Source organism: Cuculus canorus, chromosome 8, assembly GCF_017976375.1.
Source record: "Cuculus canorus isolate bCucCan1 chromosome 8, bCucCan1.pri, whole genome shotgun sequence".
NCBI classification, from domain to species: Eukaryota; Metazoa; Chordata; class Aves; order Cuculiformes; family Cuculidae; genus Cuculus; species Cuculus canorus.
This window is the reverse complement of record NC_071408.1, coordinates 16198363-16217557: the sequence shown is the minus strand read 5'-3', so window position 1 is coordinate 16217557 and position 19195 is coordinate 16198363. Positions and strand designations below refer to the sequence as shown.

At 43.0% G+C, this 19195-nt stretch overlaps 2 protein-coding genes across 3 annotated transcripts in view; both read left to right on the top strand.

The window, feature by feature from the left end:
• The first annotated feature begins 204 nt into the window (after positions 1-204).
• FPGT (fucose-1-phosphate guanylyltransferase) lies at positions 205-6041 on the top strand. Its single transcript, XM_054073131.1, has 4 exons — positions 205-334; positions 410-577; positions 2226-2318; positions 3194-6041. The coding sequence occupies exons 1-4, from the start codon at positions 256-258 to the stop codon at positions 4639-4641; spliced, it is 1788 nt and encodes a 595-aa protein (XP_053929106.1). The 5' UTR covers positions 205-255; the 3' UTR covers positions 4642-6041.
• Positions 6042-15161: 9120 nt separating this feature from the next.
• TNNI3K (TNNI3 interacting kinase) overlaps positions 15162-19195 on the top strand; it is an 84277-nt gene continuing 80243 nt past the window's right edge. For both annotated transcript variants that reach the window (XM_054073130.1, XM_009569198.2), the window contains exons 1-2: positions 15162-15266; positions 15887-15995. In XM_054073130.1, coding sequence (XP_053929105.1) covers positions 15227-15266; positions 15887-15995 — 149 coding nt within the window. In that variant the 5' untranslated portion in view covers positions 15162-15226. The remainder of the gene's footprint in view (positions 15267-15886; positions 15996-19195) is intronic.

Sequence of the window (19195 nt, the reverse complement as noted above, 5' to 3'; positions counted from 1 at the left end):
CAACTGAAAGGGTTGTCAAGCACTGGAAGAGGCTGCCCGGAGAAGCAGTGGAGTCCCCAAAAGCCATGTGGCTGTGGTGCTCGGGACATGGTTTAGTGGTGGAGGTGGCAGTACTAAGTTCACAGTTCGACTTCATCTTACAGCTGCTCCCCGACCCCGGCGCCGAGCAGAACTCCCGCCGGCCGCTCCCGGCACTTCCGGGACGGGGCGGTGGCACGCGCGGCACTTCCGGGACGGGACGGGGCAGTGTCGGCCATGGCGGCGGGAGGCGGGCGCAGCGCGGCGCGGCGGGCGGACATGGGGCGGCGGCTGGCGCGGTTCGCGGCGCTCCGAGGTGGTGGGGTCGGGCGGGGACGCGGCGGGGCCCCGCGGGCCGGGCGGGGCTGACGCGGAGCCGCTGTGCCCGCAGGGAGGCCCGCCCGGCCCGGCGAGTTCTGGGACGTGGTGGCGGTGACGGCGGCGGACGAGGAGCAGGCGCGCGCCTACCGGCGGCAGCTGGCCGAGAAGCTGCGCGGGGAGGAGCTGCCGCTGGGCGCCCGGTACCTCGTGTTCGTGGATCCGCCGGGACCGAAAATCGGTGGGCAGCACTCTCAGCTTTTTCCGTGCGGTGCGGGGCGGCGGCCGCTCACGAATGGGTCTTGGGGCATCCCGGCCGTTGAAGCCCAGATAGCCAACCGTACCTTGGGTGCATCGAAGGAATGTTTCACAAAAAGGGTCATCGGGCACTGGCAGAGACTGCTCAGGGCAGTGGCTGAGTCACCATCCCTGGAGGTAGTTAAAAGACAGGTAGACGAGGTGAACAGGTACATGATTTAGTGGCATATAGGAATGGTTGGACTCAATAATCCAAGAGTTCTTTTCCAACCTAGTCATTTTATGAGTCTATGAATTGTGGCCAGTGGGTTGAGGGAAGGGATTCTCCTCCTCGACTCCACTCTTTTGAGACCTCAGCTGGAGCCCTCTGTGTCCGGTTCTGGAGTTCTCAGCAGAGGAAGGGCGTGGATCTGTTAGAGTGAGTCCAGAGGAGGCCACGTAGGTGATCAGAGGGCTGGAGCACCTCCAGTACGAGGACAGGCTGAGACTATTGAAGTTCTTTAGCCTAGGGAAGAGAAGGTTCCAGGGAGACCCTACAGCAGCCCTCCAGTACTTAAAGGGGGCTGAGAGGAAAGCTGAGGAGGGGCTCTTTATCAGGGAATGCGGTCATAGAACAAGGCGTAACAGTTTTAAACTGAAAGAGGGGAGATTCAGATTAGATATTATGAAGAAATTTTTTCCTGTGAGGGTGGTGAGGCACTGGCATAGATTGCCCAGAAAAGTCATTGGTGCCCCATCCCTGCAGGTACTCCAAGCCAGGTTGAATGAGGCTTTCGAGCAACCTGATCTAATGGAATCTAATGGATCCATGGCAGGGGTGTTGAAACTGGGTGATCTTTAAGGTCCCTTCCAACCCAAACCATTCAATGATTCTATAAAGTATTACCCAATGGGCAGTGAAGTTCTAGAAGAAAGCAGTCTGACTGTTGATAATATCATACTGTTGGTTTTAACACCTGCTGGCTTTGCTGTAGAAAGTCACCCATCCGAGTAGTATGTCCACAGTGTAGAACAATAGGCAGGCGTTGATGTTCAGAAATCCAGCCATTTCAGGTTTTACGAGTACTTAAGGATATCCTCAACCATTTGTTCCTATCCCAAGTTGTAAGTGCCAGGAGTACTCGTGAACCCTTGCTTCCAGTGGTCTGTGAGCTTCCATGTGCCCTGGCTCCTGTTGGAGGGGGTTTCGTGGTTGAACTGCGTCTGCTGAGATGGCAAAATGCTTCAAACTCCAGGGTGTTCAGAGGATGACTGGGAGGGGGAAACAGTATTTCCCAGAGCTGTCTGTCCCAGACACTCAAAGTGTGCAAGGCTTCCAAAGTTGTTGTCCATCATCTTGATGTGATTTTATCAGCTATCACACAGCACAAGGACTGTTCTGTCAGAACCAGTTTGTGAAGGTTCTGATAGATGCCTGTGCTTCTGTTGGCACTCACTTTTTCTGTAAGGTCATCTCTGAAGTCATAGGGACTCTTAAAAATAAATGACAATATATTTTCTACAGCAGAAGGCAGCATTTAATACCCACTCCCTGATCCCCCTGCCACAGCACCAGACCCAGTGTGCCTCTCAGGTCAGTGCAGGTGTTATTGCTGCTCTTTTCAGCTGAGACCAGAATATTTTTTCTTTAGGAAATGGTGGATCAACACTTCATGTTCTGCAGTGTTTGGAAGATCTATATGGTGATAAGTGGACTTCTCTTATTGTGCTGCTGATTCATTCTGGTAAATTCTGGTTTATATTTTACACTCTAAATTTATACCCCCCTTTTTTTTTTTTCCCTAAAAATAACATAATAGCAGAGAGGGATTCGGAGCTCTGAACTACAGTCTCCTCAGAAAAGTAATCCCAAATGTGTCTGATCTGATCATTTGAATTTAGTTTGATAGTTGGGAGATATCACTGTCACTTAAGCATTTCTTCTCGGTATTTCGGTTGTTTTATCTAATGGTGGAAAAAGATGTGTAAATCAGAGGATCTGAATTAAGCTCCTACCAAGAAATTCCTGTTCAAGGAGCATGGCCCTCTCCATATGGCACCTGGGAGTTCTCACTGCAGGCATACTGAATACTTGCTGCCTTATCCAGTGAATCAGAACACTTCTGAAAGGTGCATCAGGTTTGAGAAGAGAAAGAAACCAGGTGGTAACAAGTCACTGGCCCAAGCCACTGCTTGTTTCACTCATCTCTGACTTCAAATTCCTCAGGACTGGGGATGTGGGGGAAGTGTCCTGTTTTTTCAAAGGAGAAGCAGGTGTCATTTGTTTGCTTCCCTTCAGTCATAGGCAAGTGGTCCATATTGCAGCTCTGAAGCAAACTAAAGGTGATGAAATCAACCACACTTTTAATACAAGCTATGTGAGGCATGCCAGACTTTGGGCATGAGGTCAGGTCTGCTCTGAGAAATGTTTGTGGAAGAATGATTGATGAAAGGTTGATGATTTTTTTACATCTGTCACTTTTTGAGGGGTACTTAATATCTGATCAAACTGGGGGGATGTTTTCTGCCTTTGTGAGTCAGTCACATAGCTGAATAGGTTTAGGTTTTGCTTACTTATGTATGGTGTCTCTGTGTAATTAAAAGTGTCTTGTTCTTCAAGGTGGTTACAGTCAACGTTTACCAAATGCAAGTGCCCTGGGAAAAATTTTCACAGCTTTGCCTTTTGGGAATCCTGTTTACCAGATGTTGGAGCTGAAGCTCGCCATGTACATTGATTTCCCCAGTCGCATGAAGCCAGGAATTCTCATTACTTGTTCAGATGACATAGAACTGTACAGCACTGGTGCTACAGAAACTGTCACATTTGATAAACCTGGGTTTACTGCCTTAGCTCACCCTTCTGATTTGACTGTTGGGACGACTCACGGAGTGTTTGTTTTAGATCCATCCACTGTTTCGGGAAAAGGAGGAATTGAATACACATCTTGCCATCGTTTCCTGCACAAGCCTGATGTTGAGACAATGCACCGGTGTGGTGCAGTATGCGTAAGAGGAAATTGTTCTCAGCCAAGCTCCTCTGGAGACCAGAGTGACTCAGAAATGGGTGTGCAGTGTGTTTATACAGACAGTATATTTTACATGGATCATAGCACTGCGAAACAATTACTGACATTTTATAAGCAGATGGGCAGTCTTTGCTGTGAAATAGATGCATATGGTGACTTCCTCCAGGCCTTGGGACCTGGAGCTACTCCAGATTACACACAAAATACAAGTAACGTCACAAAAGAGGAGTCACAGTTAGTGGAGGTTCGACAGAAGCTATACTCCCTTCTGAAAGGAACGGTGCTTAATGTTATAGTCTTAAACAACTCGAAGTTCTACCACATTGGAACTACTGAAGAGTATTTGTTTCATTTCACAACTGATAATGAACTGAGATTTGAGCTTGACTTACAGTCTGTGGCTTTTAGCATCTTTCCTGACAAAGCTGAAAGTTTGAAACAATCACTAAGCGTCATTCAGAGCATCCTTGAGCCTGGGTGTTCTGTAGGACCTGGCTCTGTTGTTGAATACTCCAGGATTGGGCCTGAAGTCTCAGTGGGGAAGAAAAGCATTATTAGCGGAGCATACATAAATCTGAAAGTAGACATACCTTCACACTGTTTTCTGAGTTCATTAAGTGTAAAAATAAACTGTCAAGTACAGTACGTAAGTATGGCATTTAGTGTGGAAGACGACTTGAAAAAGAGTGTGAAATTGTTGTCGGATATACACTTACTCCAGTTTTTTGGAGTCAGCTTCCTAGAATGCTTGGACCTCTGGGGTGTGAAGGTTTCAGACCAGCTCTTCAGTGGGAACGCACATTTGGGGTTGTGGACTGCTAGGATTTTTCCTGTTTGTTCCTCTTTAAGTGAATCAGCAACAATGTCATTGAAAATGTTACATTCTGTGCAGCATAGGTCAGCATTTAAACTGGATAGCTGGAAGCTCTTGTCTGTTGAAGAAATGCTCACCTACAAAGATTTGGAAGACATGCTGAAGTTTAGGAAGCAAATTTATGATGAAATCTGTCCACAAAGACTGAAAAAGAAGTCTGATTTGTAGAAGGAACAGTACTTGGACAGATTCCCTCTTTTCATTTGTGGATGATTGATTACTTCCCAGGTTGTAAAAATCACAAGAAAACAAGTACAAGGATCTTTTCTCTCATTTCATTGAAGTAGAAATAATGAAATTACACTAACAATGTTGTTGTAGCATAACATTATAATGCAGCAAGTGCCGATAAACTATTCTTTTGATGAAAGAACGCAATATTTCAGATCTCTGAAAACACTAATTTGTAACTTTCTTGGGGTTGGTGTTATGTTTTGTAGTCAGTAAGAATATGATACAGAGCAAGTTAATTAGAAATCGGACTGAAAACAGCTGTAGAAGTTTTTAAAGTAGAACATTAGCTCCAGCAACATGGAATGTTGCTGCAATAACTTGTGTTTCTGTCTTTGAATGCTGCCTTTTTACTGTACTGTTTCAAATAGGTAAAGATAAATGTATTGGTACTTTTAAAGTCAAGGCATCCCGTCTTAAGCATTAAACATTTTCTTTTCATTTTTAAATTTTTTTGTATTCTTGCTTGGTTTCCATCAGAAGATTTGCATAGGAGTTCATTATTTCCTTTGTGACTGCTAATATTGAGCTCAGAACCTGGCATCAAGACATACTGGATATTTTTTTTGACTGCTAGTCATTTGGAATCTGGTGGTTTTGTTGCGCAGCTGCCAACTTTTCTTTGTTCCCAGGTGTACTGGTAGGTGCCACATGAAACCTGACATATCCTACTTCTCAAAACCACACTGTCGGAGTCCTTCGGGTGATGCTTGATCCACATCCAAACCAGTGGGGTAGAGCACAGAGAGGCTAACTGTTGTGAGGGGCACCACGATGCACATCTTTGAGTCTCAAACACAGTGTATATTCCCTCTTCCCCTTCTCCACTCTTTACCAATAAAGGTGACTTGTTGTTCCAGTTGAGCTCCCAACAGATGAGTATGCTGCTTATGTGTTCTGTTCTGGCCTGCTGAAAAAGGAAAAAGCCTTTTTATGTGTACAACTTTAGATGCGCTTTCCTCTTTTCACTCTTCCCTGCCCTCTTTTTATAAAAATACAGGCAGTGCCAGCCTAGGTTGTGCTGGTGCTCCGTCTGGCCCTGCATTCTGTCCTGGGCTGTGGCACCACAGAGACTGCACAGGGAGAGGATGCCAGCCTGTCCAATTCTGTGAGCCTGTGTTTTCAACAGCTCCTTGCATAAGCTGTCAGGATGGGCATTCGTGCTACAAGGTGGAAAAAATCTCTTCCATGCTAAGTTTATATTCAGATACCTCAAATAATTTCTTTTTAGTTTTGCTTCTACAATGAATGCATTTTTAATTTTTCCATTTTGTGCTATTTTTGAGAATGTGCTGTGTATTATATCCGTATATTTTGACTGCAAATATAATGCATCTTTTCCTCTTGCATTTGTGTATGGGTTTTTATGTTTTATTTAATGTTTCATTATAACAGTGTTTATCTCCTTACAGACTGAATTCCCTCCTGGCATCTTTCTTATGCCACCTAAAAGGTAGTTGTGTAGTATCTCTTGAATGTTACCTGAGCTGGTTTAGCCTTCACCAAGTTTATTCCTTATTGATAAAGAAACCTTTCAGGAGACACACTCTTTTTCCTGAGGATCTCTTTTGAGCAAGAAGAAATACAAAGGAGCTGGACAGGAGCTTGGGAAATGCTGAGGTTGACTTCAAGGGCATAAGGAGAATTTCTGAGCAAATAGAGGGTTTAGAAGTCATTATAAAATACTAGTTTAACAATGGAAGCAACAGTAGATTTGAGAACATGAAGGTCCAGGACAAATGCATAAAGACACAAAGTAAAAATAGTCATAGAACATGGAGCATGAAATTGTGGTTTGTGTATCATCCTGTTTGGATAATCTATTATGTTATCTTAGCATATACAAATGCTTTGGGAAATACAAATGTTTGACACAGACTTTGCATCTCAGTTGGAGACCAAACTTTTTCCTGAAAAGACTTCCCCGAGGATTGCTGTACTGCTAGACAGCTTTCTGAAGTAACAGGGAAATGAAGTTGCATTCTCTTAACATAATTATTCACTTTAACTGTTACAGTTGCATTTATGCTGAATTCCCTAAGTACCGTATATCTATTTCATTACTGAAAGCAATCTGGATATAAATAGAAAATGGATTTGCTTCTGACATGTAAGTGATGGGGAAAAGGAACGAGAAAAAGCATTCTGACTAAATGGCTTTTGGAAATCATTGAGGTAGACTCAATCAAAGAGCAGGTGCTGTGGTCTTGGAAGCACTGTTCCTTCCAAGAAAAAAAAAGAACCAGAATAGTGTCCTGATTGTGGTCTTTGACTGCTGTGCCTGGCATGTGGCTCAGCAGGCTGCCTTAGGCTCTGACAGTCCACCACCAGCACAAGGAAAAGAAAGACCGTATTCCTCTCTTAGATTTTCTTCCCTGGCATGTTGCTGCCCTGCCTGTCCTGCTCTGGACTGCTCAGATGTGCTGCCCAGCTGCAGGCATGATGGTTAAAGGGTAACCGCTCACATCACTGCAGAAAATGCTACCCACTCGGATGTGCTTTCCATTATTGTCATTCCTTAACCAGCCTCTGTCAGAATGATACAGGTTTCTAGGAAACAGTAAGCAGTACACAGAAGTTCTATCATTCTCGCATATTGTGCTGGAGAGTGGCCACGTCAATTTGACAGATCAGTAATCCCCACCGGGGATGCCTTAACCTCCATAGCCCACGGGTCTGACCATACACCCTGTAAGTGGTGTGAGCCTTGTGGGTGCTCTGTGGGCTCCACACAGCACCCTAGCACTCACCAACAGCGAATGCTAATAAAAAACCCGGGTTAGATAATTCATGGGTAGCTGCTAGGATGCTTGGCTGTGTATTTGTCCCTGAGGGCAAAAATGCTTCCACTGTGCTATAGCACTTCCTGTTGTCAAGGGTCTAAATGAGGAAAACCTGAGTAAAAAAATCCTGGCAGCATTCTGTGGCTGCAGCCCCAGCGAGCCTGGCTGTAGTGCAGGTAATGCACAGAGGAGCTGGATGTCGACCTGCCTCAGAACATGACAGCTTTCCTGTTCCAGGTCCTCTGTTCCGCTGTGCAGCCCTGCGAAGCTGGTGCTTAAACAAACGGTGTCTGCACTGGAACACGTCAAACGTGTGCTCAGATACTGCATTATTTATAGCTCTTAAAATATGTGGCTGAGCTAAAAAGCTTCTGGCAAAACACTTCAGTGAGGGGCTAGAAATATTTTCTTCATCTTTGAATGAAGGCCTCCAATACCTTTATTGCAAACCTGTGAAGCAGGTGGTGCCCAGTCTCATGTAACAGTCCTCGGCAGCATGGCGCTGGGTTGCCCTGTTAGGAAATAAAACATTTACATCTTAAGGCAGAGAGCTTGATGAAAGACAAATCTTTTTTTAATGTAATAAATGTAGATTTGATATACTAGGGAAGAAGCATCCAGCTGCTGTAAGTTGTCATGCCACTCCACACTTTCCGTTTACACTGAATACTTTTTTCTCCAATTTCAGGACGTAGATTTTGGTCAATATCAGCCATAGGTAATAGCAGCAGTCTTAAGGGATTTATTCTGCAATTAATGAAACATCTGGATTTGTAATATTTTTCATTTTTAAACTACAATCAAGTTTAATGTAATATTTAAAGCATTAAGAATTATATTTTATTTAATACAAAGCTCTATTAATTATTTTCCCTTATGATTTTATGATGTATGGGGTTATGTGTGTGCAATTTCATGCACACATTCATAAATTCATTGCTGGTCTCCACATAGGAATAAACACTTTATATATGTAAGCTTCTGCTAATTTCCATTGAGCCACAGAAAGGGCATGGTTGCCTGTTAAATTTCTAATCCATCCATAATCATTTGTGAAGGGAGGTTTTAACAGGGGGGTGCTGGTCCAGTCTCTCAGGTAGCAAGTGACAGGACAAGAGGAAATGTCCTGAAGTTGCTCCAGGGGAGGTTTAGATCGGATATTAGGAAAAAAATCTTTACCAAAAGAATGGTCAAGCATTGGAACAGGCTGCCTATGGAAGCAATGGAGTCACTATCCATGGAGGTGTTCAGAAATCATGCAGATGTGGCACTTTGGGACATGGTTTAGTAGGCACGATGGTGTCAGGCTGACAGTTGGATCTTAGAGGTCTTTTCCAACCTTAATGATTCTATGATTCGATTCTCTGATTCTAATCTATGACTCTATCCTTGCTCATGATTTTCCTCCAGTCTGAGCAGTAAAGGATGCCATGCTGAAAATGCCAGTCAGGTCAGACCTTCTAGGAACCAGAGGCATCTGCTGAAATTTGGAGTTTGGTTTGGATTAAGGCTTAGTGAGTTTCCGAGATGAATGAGGTTTTTGTAAAGGCCTCTAGATCATTGCCTGGCTCCATCTATCCTGAAATGCAAAGCAGGCTAGTACAGTCTCAAATAAAGCCAAGATGAGTGTTTAATAATTTTATTCATGTCATCTTTCTTTATTTAATTAGTTTTGCTGTGTAGTGCAGTAATAGGGCTCATGATGAACATTGTTTTAATGATTTCCCTGAATGCTTTGAGAGCATGCTATAATGAACAGAGATTTAGCCATACTGTGTGTATTACACTATGAAATCCAAGAAAGGGGGATTATTTCAACAGCCTTTTAGGCAGGAAATTGAAACCTGAGAAATCGGGCACTTAAAAAAGAACACAAGGCAAGGCAGCTGAAACACAAAGGAGCAGCTGAAAGGTATCTCTGCCAGACTGGCCTGGGGAACTAAAGTATAAAGTAAGCTCCAACAATCATCTGGATCTGCACAGAAATGATCTTGACTTGGACAGAGAGTTTGTCTGTGCTGGAGCTCAGCAGTTCCAACCTATTCTCATTCCTAAATCTCTGATGCAACAGCCTCATTTTCTCCTCTCTGCACACGTGGAAAATTAATATCAGTGCAAATGCCACTGCAGTACTGTGAGAACAAGAATAGCAGCACCATTCTTCTGTACGTGTCTTTTAATCCACTGCCACAGAGAAGCCCTCACAAACACCTTTTCCTGATATGGGCTACAGAGTTCCTTCTGCTTTATTTTCACACAAATGCATTTTCTTTTAACACTTTTGTCATTTCTTGTGACCCATCTGGACATCACCAGAATGACATTGGAATGTGTGGAGCAATTTAGTGCCTCTTGAAGCAAGTGATAGATTCTGCTATATTCTAATTTATTTGAAATAAAGATCATTTTGAAAGACTTAATCCTGTAAAACCACATCAGTTTCACATACCAAAACCAAAACTGCAATAAAACTTCTAAAACATTAATTAAAGACCTTTGTACATCCAGTGTTCTGTAAACATTATATCTGAAGACTTCACTTATAGAAAAAAATTGCTCTTGACATTGTAGTGCTACGTGTACAGATGTTAATTAGAACTGGCTTAACATGGTACTCCCTGCTCCTTTCTTCTCTGTTTGCTGATGGTCTGCAAACAGGCTCCACAATTATTATTATTAAATTTTGCCTTTTTTTCTCCCTTTGTTTCAATTATTCTGCAACTGCTTCACACAGCCTATGATGTGAATGCTTTCAAGAATTCACCTGGAAAGTTGCTTCCGTAGTGAACAAAGCTGTTGTGCTGACTTCACTGACAGACTGGGTTATCCACTTGTGCTGCAGTTTCCAGTCCACATGAATGAATCTTCAACCAACAAACATTTGCAAAGTGTGAATAAAAACATAGTACAGAAACTCATAACTTCCTTTTGATATATTTTCATAAAGTAGATGGTACTAGAATATAAATAATAAGTACACTATTTAGTTCTTCTAAAGCAAATAATTTTATGTATCTATCTTCATGGAACACAAGGGAACAGAACACTTCTTGGGCTTTGAAGTTAGTCCTAGTCCTGTTTCTGTCACAGTTTGTTTGGTCTGGATGGAAGAAAATTATTCAGGCCACAAGGAGTGCCAAAACCCGTTTTGTCAATTCCGGGGGTTTTTCCTGGCGTTTGAGTCCCCATTGTGAGTCACTCCACCTCACTTCTGCTGGAGTGTCCCACTTCTTAATGTGATTTTCCACTGAGCTTGCCACTGCCCTTAGAGCTGCTGAAACCCACCTCCAGTTACAGACATACTATGGAGGCTGCATGTCTCCTGTCATCATGTTTCACCTCACTGTACTGCACCTTCTCCTATCACTATGCCCCATCTCATCGTCCCACACCTCTGCTCCTGCCACCGCGCCCCATCTCACCGTGCTGTACCTCTCCCGTCACCATGCCCCATCTCACCACACTGCACCCTTCCCATTACTGTGCCCCATCTCACCATGCTGCACCCCTTCCATTACTGTGCCCCACCTCACCCCACTACACGCCTCCCATTACTGTGCCCCATCTCACCATGCTGCACCTCTCCTGTCACCATGCCTCCCCTTGCTGTGCTGCACCTCTCCCATCACCACGTCTCACCTGACCATGCCACACCTCTCCTGTCACCATACTTCATTGCACTGCATCTCACCTCACACCATCTCAGCGTACCTCTCCCCACCTTGCTCTGTCTCACCAGACCTCTACTCGCCTCACCTTGTCTCATCACTCCTTGCCTCACTGCTTTGTGGTTTGCTTCATGTCATCCCAGCACATATCTCGCCTCACTGCTCTAGACCTTGCCTCACCTCAAACCTTGCTTTTCCTTCAGCTGCTGTTAGAAGCCTTTTCCCCAATTTCCTCCATGCCACAGCAGCTGAGGGAGGGGGCAGCGGTGCTGTCTGTGGGCTGGCGGTTGGCACAGCTCTTCCCTGAGTGTTGGTGGCAGCCCTGCCATCTACCCCAGAGGCAGCAGGAGCTGCAGCACCAAAGCAAGATAGAAAAGGGGTGGCTCCCTGAGCTGTCCTGGGCCTATTTCAGGTTATTTCATGGTTTTTACTTCAACTGTCAAACTTCCAGTTTGGATTGTACTGTGCATCCAAGTCCCTAAGAGACAGCAGACAGAAGCCAAGCCCTTCTGAAATCCTAACATGTGTGGAGCAGCTAAGTGACGCCCTGGCGAGCCCCCCACCATGGTCAGGGTACCCGGCTCCTCCGCTGTTCCCTAGGTCTCCTTCCAGGCAGCCCGGGCTGAGCGAGCAGCTGGTATCGGCCTTAGCTGCTCCTTGGGGATAAGCCCACTGAGGACAGAGAAGCGTGTGGAAACCGAGCTACAAGGTCCATCTCTGAGGGGATTAAGGCACGGACTCCTGAATTTGTATTAACAGAAGACTCTTTATTACAAAAGCAGGCTGCTTTTGAGCGACTCCACTGAATTTCAAAAAACACTGCGTTATTTTGTTGGTTACAAACAACTGTCCCCGCGCTCAAACTTCAAAATAAGTCAACAGGTAACTGATCCCTCGCTGTTCACGCGCAGTCCCAATTCCTTCTTTGGGCATCACGAGGCTACAATTGTTTCTTTTGTTCTTCTGTTTACGGTACTTTTCGTAAGTACTTTCCCCGCAATGTTCCTCTGTTGTCCGCTTCTTCAGGGTCCCCCCAGGGCATTCCCCAGCTGGGCCGATCCCCCGTGTGGGGCCGGTGGAGCAGCGCGGCGGGGCCGAGGGCGGGGAGGGCTCTGCGGCCGGAGCGGCAGCGTCCCCGGGGCGCGGGGAGCCGGCAGCACCACCTATGGTCAGGGCCTCAGAGGGAAGAGGGTTCCGTTTTTACAGCCTTGATCATAAGGTTTTAGTTCATAAATCTCAAGAATTTTACAAAAAAAAAAAAAAAAAAAAAAAAGACAATGTTATTACATGCTTTATTAGCACTCCAGCGAAAACTGAAGTGTTTTTACCCAGATCATGTGACACAATAGTGAAAAGCAAAACATAAAACATGTATCTCCTGCCTTTGGAGATGCTGTAGGATTGATCCACATGGGACTCTCTGTCCCAGGAGGGGCTGGTCTCTTGCAGCAAGCAGCTGCCAGCCACTCCCATGGTGGAACCTGCCTATACAGCAGCAGCTGCAGGGGGCTTTGCTGAGGACAGGCAACAGCACCAGGGAGCACTCCCAGAATCTTCTGTGTCCCTAGTGTGAGTAGCATGGAGCATTGCCACGTCTTGAGTGGGTGGCTGGAAGTTGAGTGGTGTGAAAGGGAGGCACGGCATTCCCAAAGGCACAGCCATTCCAGGTGATGGGTGCTGGTGCAGCTTTCGGGAGGTGTGGAGCGGAGGGCATAATGCTGGCTTCCCTGTGAGGAGGAGAAGGCTGAGTCCCAGAGTCCTGGAAACTGATAGAGCTGGGCTGGCAACATCTGCAGCAGATGTGCAAACACTTGTGCAAGCGCTACCCTGCCCTGGCAGCCGCTGAGACACCCTGTGTCAGAGCCAGCAACCCCATCTGGTCCAGCTGCAGACTTTGCCAGCAGAGCAGCTCCTTAAAGCACAGGCTATGAACAAAAATGCTGATCTATCTTACTTGACAATCAAAGGTAAAAAGCCTAGTAAGGTTAACAGTCTTCTGCATGAATAGATGAGAAAACGTTTAGAAAGCTCCACTGCTATAAAAAGACTAAATGCATCTGTAGCTGAGCTCCTCATGTCGTCCAGGCTGCCAAGGGAGGAGTGTGCTGAAGCCAGCATGTCCTGGCAGGCCTCTTGACCCTAGTACTCACCCGCGGATTGGAGACACAGCCAAAACACTTGTCTTTGGCTGCACAGCCAAGGCTGCATTTTAGGCATTTGAAGAAAAACAAACAGTGCTCAGCTAATAGAAGCAATGAGAGATGAGATACCCATCTCCATGGTGCATTTCCAGCTCTTCCAGTTGCTTGGCAACTGGATGTGGAGGACGAGTTCTGAGGCTGGTGGCTTTTTGCAAATATTTGGTTGAATATCACAGGATGTATTGTCAAAACAGTTCAAAGTCTCCTGAAATACATCCTTGGTTTTATGTGCAAATCAGTGCAAATAAATGGATGAGCTCGTGCTGTGTCAGGAGGAGTGCAAGTTTGTTTACAGTGGGATGCAGCATGTTGAAGATTTTATATATGTGTGTTATATTTACATATCTTCTTGCCTGAAATCCTTCGCTGAAAAAAACTAAGAACTTATACAGAACAGCTGCCAAGGTCAATCAACACTCTTTAAGTATATGAATATATGTGTTTATATGTGTGTGTTTATACATATATGTATATCAAATAAAAAATTAAAAAAACACAAGCAGCAAAAAGGAGGAAAAGACTCATACAGAAACCAGCATGGACTCCATCATTAGCTGGGATGATATGTGTAAAATAGTTCCATCTGATAGAAGACACAGGGAAATGGATATGAAAAGTGGAGACAGTAAATGGGCAGATCCATATTAAACAGATTACTGAGGACGTTCAGTCTGTGCAAGTGAAAAGCAGTGTTCTGTTGCTGTTAACCAATCTGTCACGGTTCTTCAGCACAGACTCTTACAGAAATGCATCTCTGTACACATTCTGGATTGATTTTGTCATGATTTATTTGCAAGTATGTGTGCACACACGGAGCGGAGCCCTGTTTGCTCAGTTCACCCTTCCCGCTAGCCAGCTAGGGGGGGCAGGGGCGGTCACTATGTTACTGTGATGCTGGGTCCAAGATAAAATACAAATAAAGAGAACAACTTAGATTGAGTACAGGATGTAGTCACCTATCCATGTAGATCCTAGTCTTCAGCTGTCTTGAAGGTGGTCTGCTTGAAATATGAACAAAGCAGCTTGATTTTGTCCTCATTCATGTCTTCAGGAATTCTGCCTAGAGCAGGAGAAAATGACCTCAAGAGTCTCCTCCCTTCATTGTAAGTCTGTAAGGGCTGCCCAGACCAGCTTCCACCAGGCCGTGTCCTTCATTAGCTCTGATGGCAAGTTTAGCCAGCTAGGCTGCTGCTGCCTGGTGGGATCCAGAGGGAGATTCTCTGGGGTGGTTCTGTGTGGGCCCACAGTAGAATGCAAAGTAATCACACTGAACTTCTGTCAGCCAGCTCATTTCCTCATATAATTCAGTGAGACTTCCTTAGCATAACAACATGTCCAACTATTACTGAACTGCAAAAAGTCAGTACTCTCTGATGCGATGCAATTTGCACTTCTGAAGTAAAATGCCCAGATGCTCCAAAGCCATCCCCTGTGGTAGGACACGCTTTAATGTTATGAGCTCAGATCACCTCTGGCCTCTCCAAAATGGGAACCTCCAGCACTCCCTGGGGATCCTGAAAGTATGCTGGAGATTCAGCTTCTTAAATTCCTTTCTCTACAGAATTGGTAGCAAGCTGCCAAATGACCTGCTTCCTGCCAATTTTAGGTATTCCACAGATGAAAGCACATATTTCTGATGAAATAGACTAGATTTTTAAGCAAGCTGAGTAGGTACCTTTATTATTTTTTTATAGTTGACAGCACAGACTGGTTTTGTCTGTGTCATTGTTGCATGACATTCAGTGTGGCACAAGGTTTATTTTTAGCCAGAGACTATCACAAGTATTTTTCAGTAGGACTGTCACTGCTCTTGAACAAGGAATCATATTGCTGCAAGAACTTGCTGAAACAAAGAAGATACGTTGGACAAATGGGAAATTATAAATCTAGACCAACCCAAACTTGCACTGGTAATTAATGTTGTTTTTTTAAATGTGATATACAGTATATCCATCTACAAGATGTGAATGATCTTTCAGGAAATAACTCATTGCTAATTTGAGTTCAAGGATAAGGTATTGTATTGTTTTTGGTTTCTAAGAAGAATGGCTTAACCCAAATCGCATCTACAGACTGTAAAGTACAAGGAAAGGCTAGTTGACTAAATTTCTTTGTACAATCATGTAAGATTGTATTAACCCAGATTATTATGCTGATTTAATTTTTACTTCATTAGAAAAACCTTTAAACTTCCAATCTTTCTATGCTGTTTGTCTATGATATGATTTAAGAAATGAGAGCTAATGAATGCAACCTAAGGTTTAAGTGTTCTCTTATTGAAGTTGAACATATTTCCGACAAGAATTTGTATGTGCAAGCTGTCTGTAAGTCAGCACATATGTGTCTCTTGGTTGCAGCAAGAATGGTTTAATAGCTTAAATATTTTAAACTTTCATACTTTAATAAAAAATATATGAGTCAGTACAGATGCATTTTTAAAAATCAAGTGTTTTTGTTGCTGAGACTTTGATTTGAGCTCCTGTTTTTTGTATGTTTGGAAGTGTCTTACGAATTCTTTTTTTTTTGGTAGATGAGTGGAAGAAGAAAGTTAGTGAATCATATGCTATAATCATAGAACGTTTAGAAGATGACCTGCAAATCAAAGAAAAGGAGCTGACAGAACTGAAGCATGTTTTTAGGTAAAATATTCTGGAAACATGTTTATCAATTTCTTTCAAATGATTACTTGCTATTAAACAGTTTCAGGTGTTCTCTTATGGAAGGAGTTTGTCATGACTGGAATGCGTGTTCTTTAATGTCTATTTTTGGGAATATGTCATTATTGTTCTAGGCCAGAGTCTCATAGCATAGTACCAAACTTAGTGGCTGTTAATTAACAATGCCAATATTTTACAACAAGCACCTATATACTTTTGTAAATTAACCAACTTTAAAATGGGATGTTTAATTTTTTTTGTGTACTTTTCAGTTTTGCTAATGTGTTTCTTCAAAAAAGGAATATTACCAAAGCAACAAGTTTTAAAGAAACACAAAAGCAGTTTGTCTTCTGAAAGTGGATTTCAAATTCATACCATAATCACTTTTTCAGGACAGCACATGGTAACGACCAAATTCACCCAACTGAGTAACATACTTACAGATTCATTATCTGAAAAGCTCAAATACAGAAAACACCCAGCTCATCAACTGTGCACGAAGAAAATGATCAGGTAGATAATTTCAGACATCAAAACCACTTGAAAAAAAATACGGGATTCTAATCAGAACGAAATCATGAGCTCAAAAAGCCAAACTGGTCATATGCATAATTCATCATGCTCACTTTCAGCCAGTATAATTATCACTGTTTGAGCCTGTTAAGTGAAAGATGACACTGGGCTTTCACTGCAATATCCTGATCGCTTTGCCTGTGATTCAGTAAAGTGCTTTAGTACTTGCCTCATTTTAAGCCTATTTAATAGTAAAACTAATTATGCTAACAAATTAGAGCTGGAGCCTCCATTTTAGACAAGTGAGACAACTGAGTATGTGGTAAAAGTGCTTAATTCCTGCATTAGGCACAGTAATAAGGAAAAATACAGCTTCAAGATTATCAGACCTTTGGCAGTTCAGCTTATCAGTCTATCTTACTACCCGGTGCAAGTCTGATAAGATGCCAGCCAAGCTCTTTTATTTTTTACTCAGGTTTGAGGAATCAGCCAGTGAGTTTCTTTTCAAAAGCTGCCTTTGCCCATGGATAATGAAGTCAGTCAGGTTTTGTGTGTGTCTAAAATCCAAGCATGGCCTGTGTCAAAAATCAGTCTTAGCAGTGTGAAAAATGTTTCTACCGCAGCAGTGGTTATTTTGGGAAGACTTCTCATCTCTGAAGTAGCAGAGGAATTAATAGTTTTTTTCCAATTGTTAAAACAAATCCATTTATATAAAAACTAAGAACTGAGGAACCAGATGGTTGTTGGAAGCTGAGGCAAAGAAGGTGATTTGTCTGATGGAAATAAGTCCCTGCTGCAATAGTAAAAAGTAGATGTATATGTAGTGCAGTACCTGTGACTGCTTGGGTGAGAGTTGTCCCCATTCTGTTCCTGTGTCTCAGAACTACTAGTGCAATGGCTTCCTAAAAAGACCACCCTAAAAATAAAAAGAATTTCATTTCCCTAAAAGAAGCAATTATGTCTTCAGAAAGGAATTAAGAGGACAGCTATATAAAACCAGGCCTCAAGCATTGTCACTTGAGCTAGTTTTTCACTCTCAGTATTGGCCTTTTAATCACAGTTTTTGATATATAAAACTTCCCTTACAACATTTTCCTGCAAAAACATCAAAATTTTGCCATTTTATAAAAATTCAAATAACACTAAAAGTGAATAACATTAAGAAAACAAACTGAAATTTTTAATTTTTTTTTTCAAACTGGGAGAAGATGAAAATTTAAGTGTATAGCTAAAATGGTAACACCTAGGTTCTTAATCACACACTAAGTGCTAGGAATATGAACATTCAATGTATTCTGAAAGACAAAAATTGAAGCAGGAGACGTTACTTTACAGCACGATAATATGCTGTGATTTTGAGACTTACTGAATTCATCCTTCAAGCAAAACAATCCACTGCAGTTACTGCAATGCATCAATGTGTACGGTGTGTACCTTCCTGCATACCTAAAGAAAAGTCATCTAAAAGAATTTGTTCCCCAGAACCTGGAATTTATTTTCCCCTCGATTGCCCCTGAAGGAAAACCTAAAGAACAGATGAGCTATCATTAATCATAATAATCACTATCACTGTCATTAATCACAGTAAGTCAGAGAAGAATTGCACAAAGATAAAACATATTTGAAGAACGAGATTTTGTTTTTACTGAGCAAAACATTTTCCACATTAATAAAGTGGCAGGGGCAGATAAAGGGCTGTCACCAGACAAAGGTAAATATGACTATGTGTGACAAAAATGTTTCATGCAGAAACAGTTAACATTCCAGCCGTTAAAAAATGAGCTTCCTTAACACATGATACCCATCTTCTAAGGAATGCATATGTAAATCTAGACATATGTGAGAATTAATACCATGGAGGCACACAAGTTTTGCAAAATAAATCCAATTTTTGCATTTATAAATAAATGCTGTGCTCTGTCTTTATCAGGCCAATATACTTTTCAAACCATGCACTGTTCCTGCACATTATAAAACACTCAGTACTGATAAAAGACAGTCAGGAGTTTCCACCAGAGAAAAAAAGTACTAACCCAAAAGCTAGTTTTCATGAGGAAAAAAAAAGTCAAAATTTATCACAAGGAAAATATTTAATTTTTATATATTTAATATTTAATTATGATTTCATTTCATTTGAATTAGAATTGCCAAATTTTACTTACATAAATACAATACTTCCATAGAATCATGGAATCATAGAATAAGTTGGGTTGGAAGGGACCTTAAGGATCATCCAGTTCCAACCCTCCTGCCATGGGCAGGGACACCTCCCACCAGATCAGGCTGCCCAAGGCCCATGTAACCTGTCCTTGAACACCTCCAGGGACGGGGCAGCCACAGCTTCCCTGGGCAACCTGTGCCAGTGCCTCACCACCCCGATAGTGAAAAAATCCCTGTTTATGTCTAGTCTAAATCTGCCCCTCTCCAGTTTATAGCTATTGCCCCTCGTCCCATCAGTACATGCCTTTGTAAAAAGTCCCTCCGCAAATACTTTGTACATTTGTAATTCACACCACCATTTTCTTCTGTGAACAGCAATTCCTGGAGGAGCAGTACAGGTGCTCGTCCTTTTGCCCGGTCCCTAAGTGACTGCAGCTGTCATGGCACTGGATGTCTCAACACATAGGAGTCCTCTCCTGGAAAGTCCAGACTACAGCTTCTATAATGTG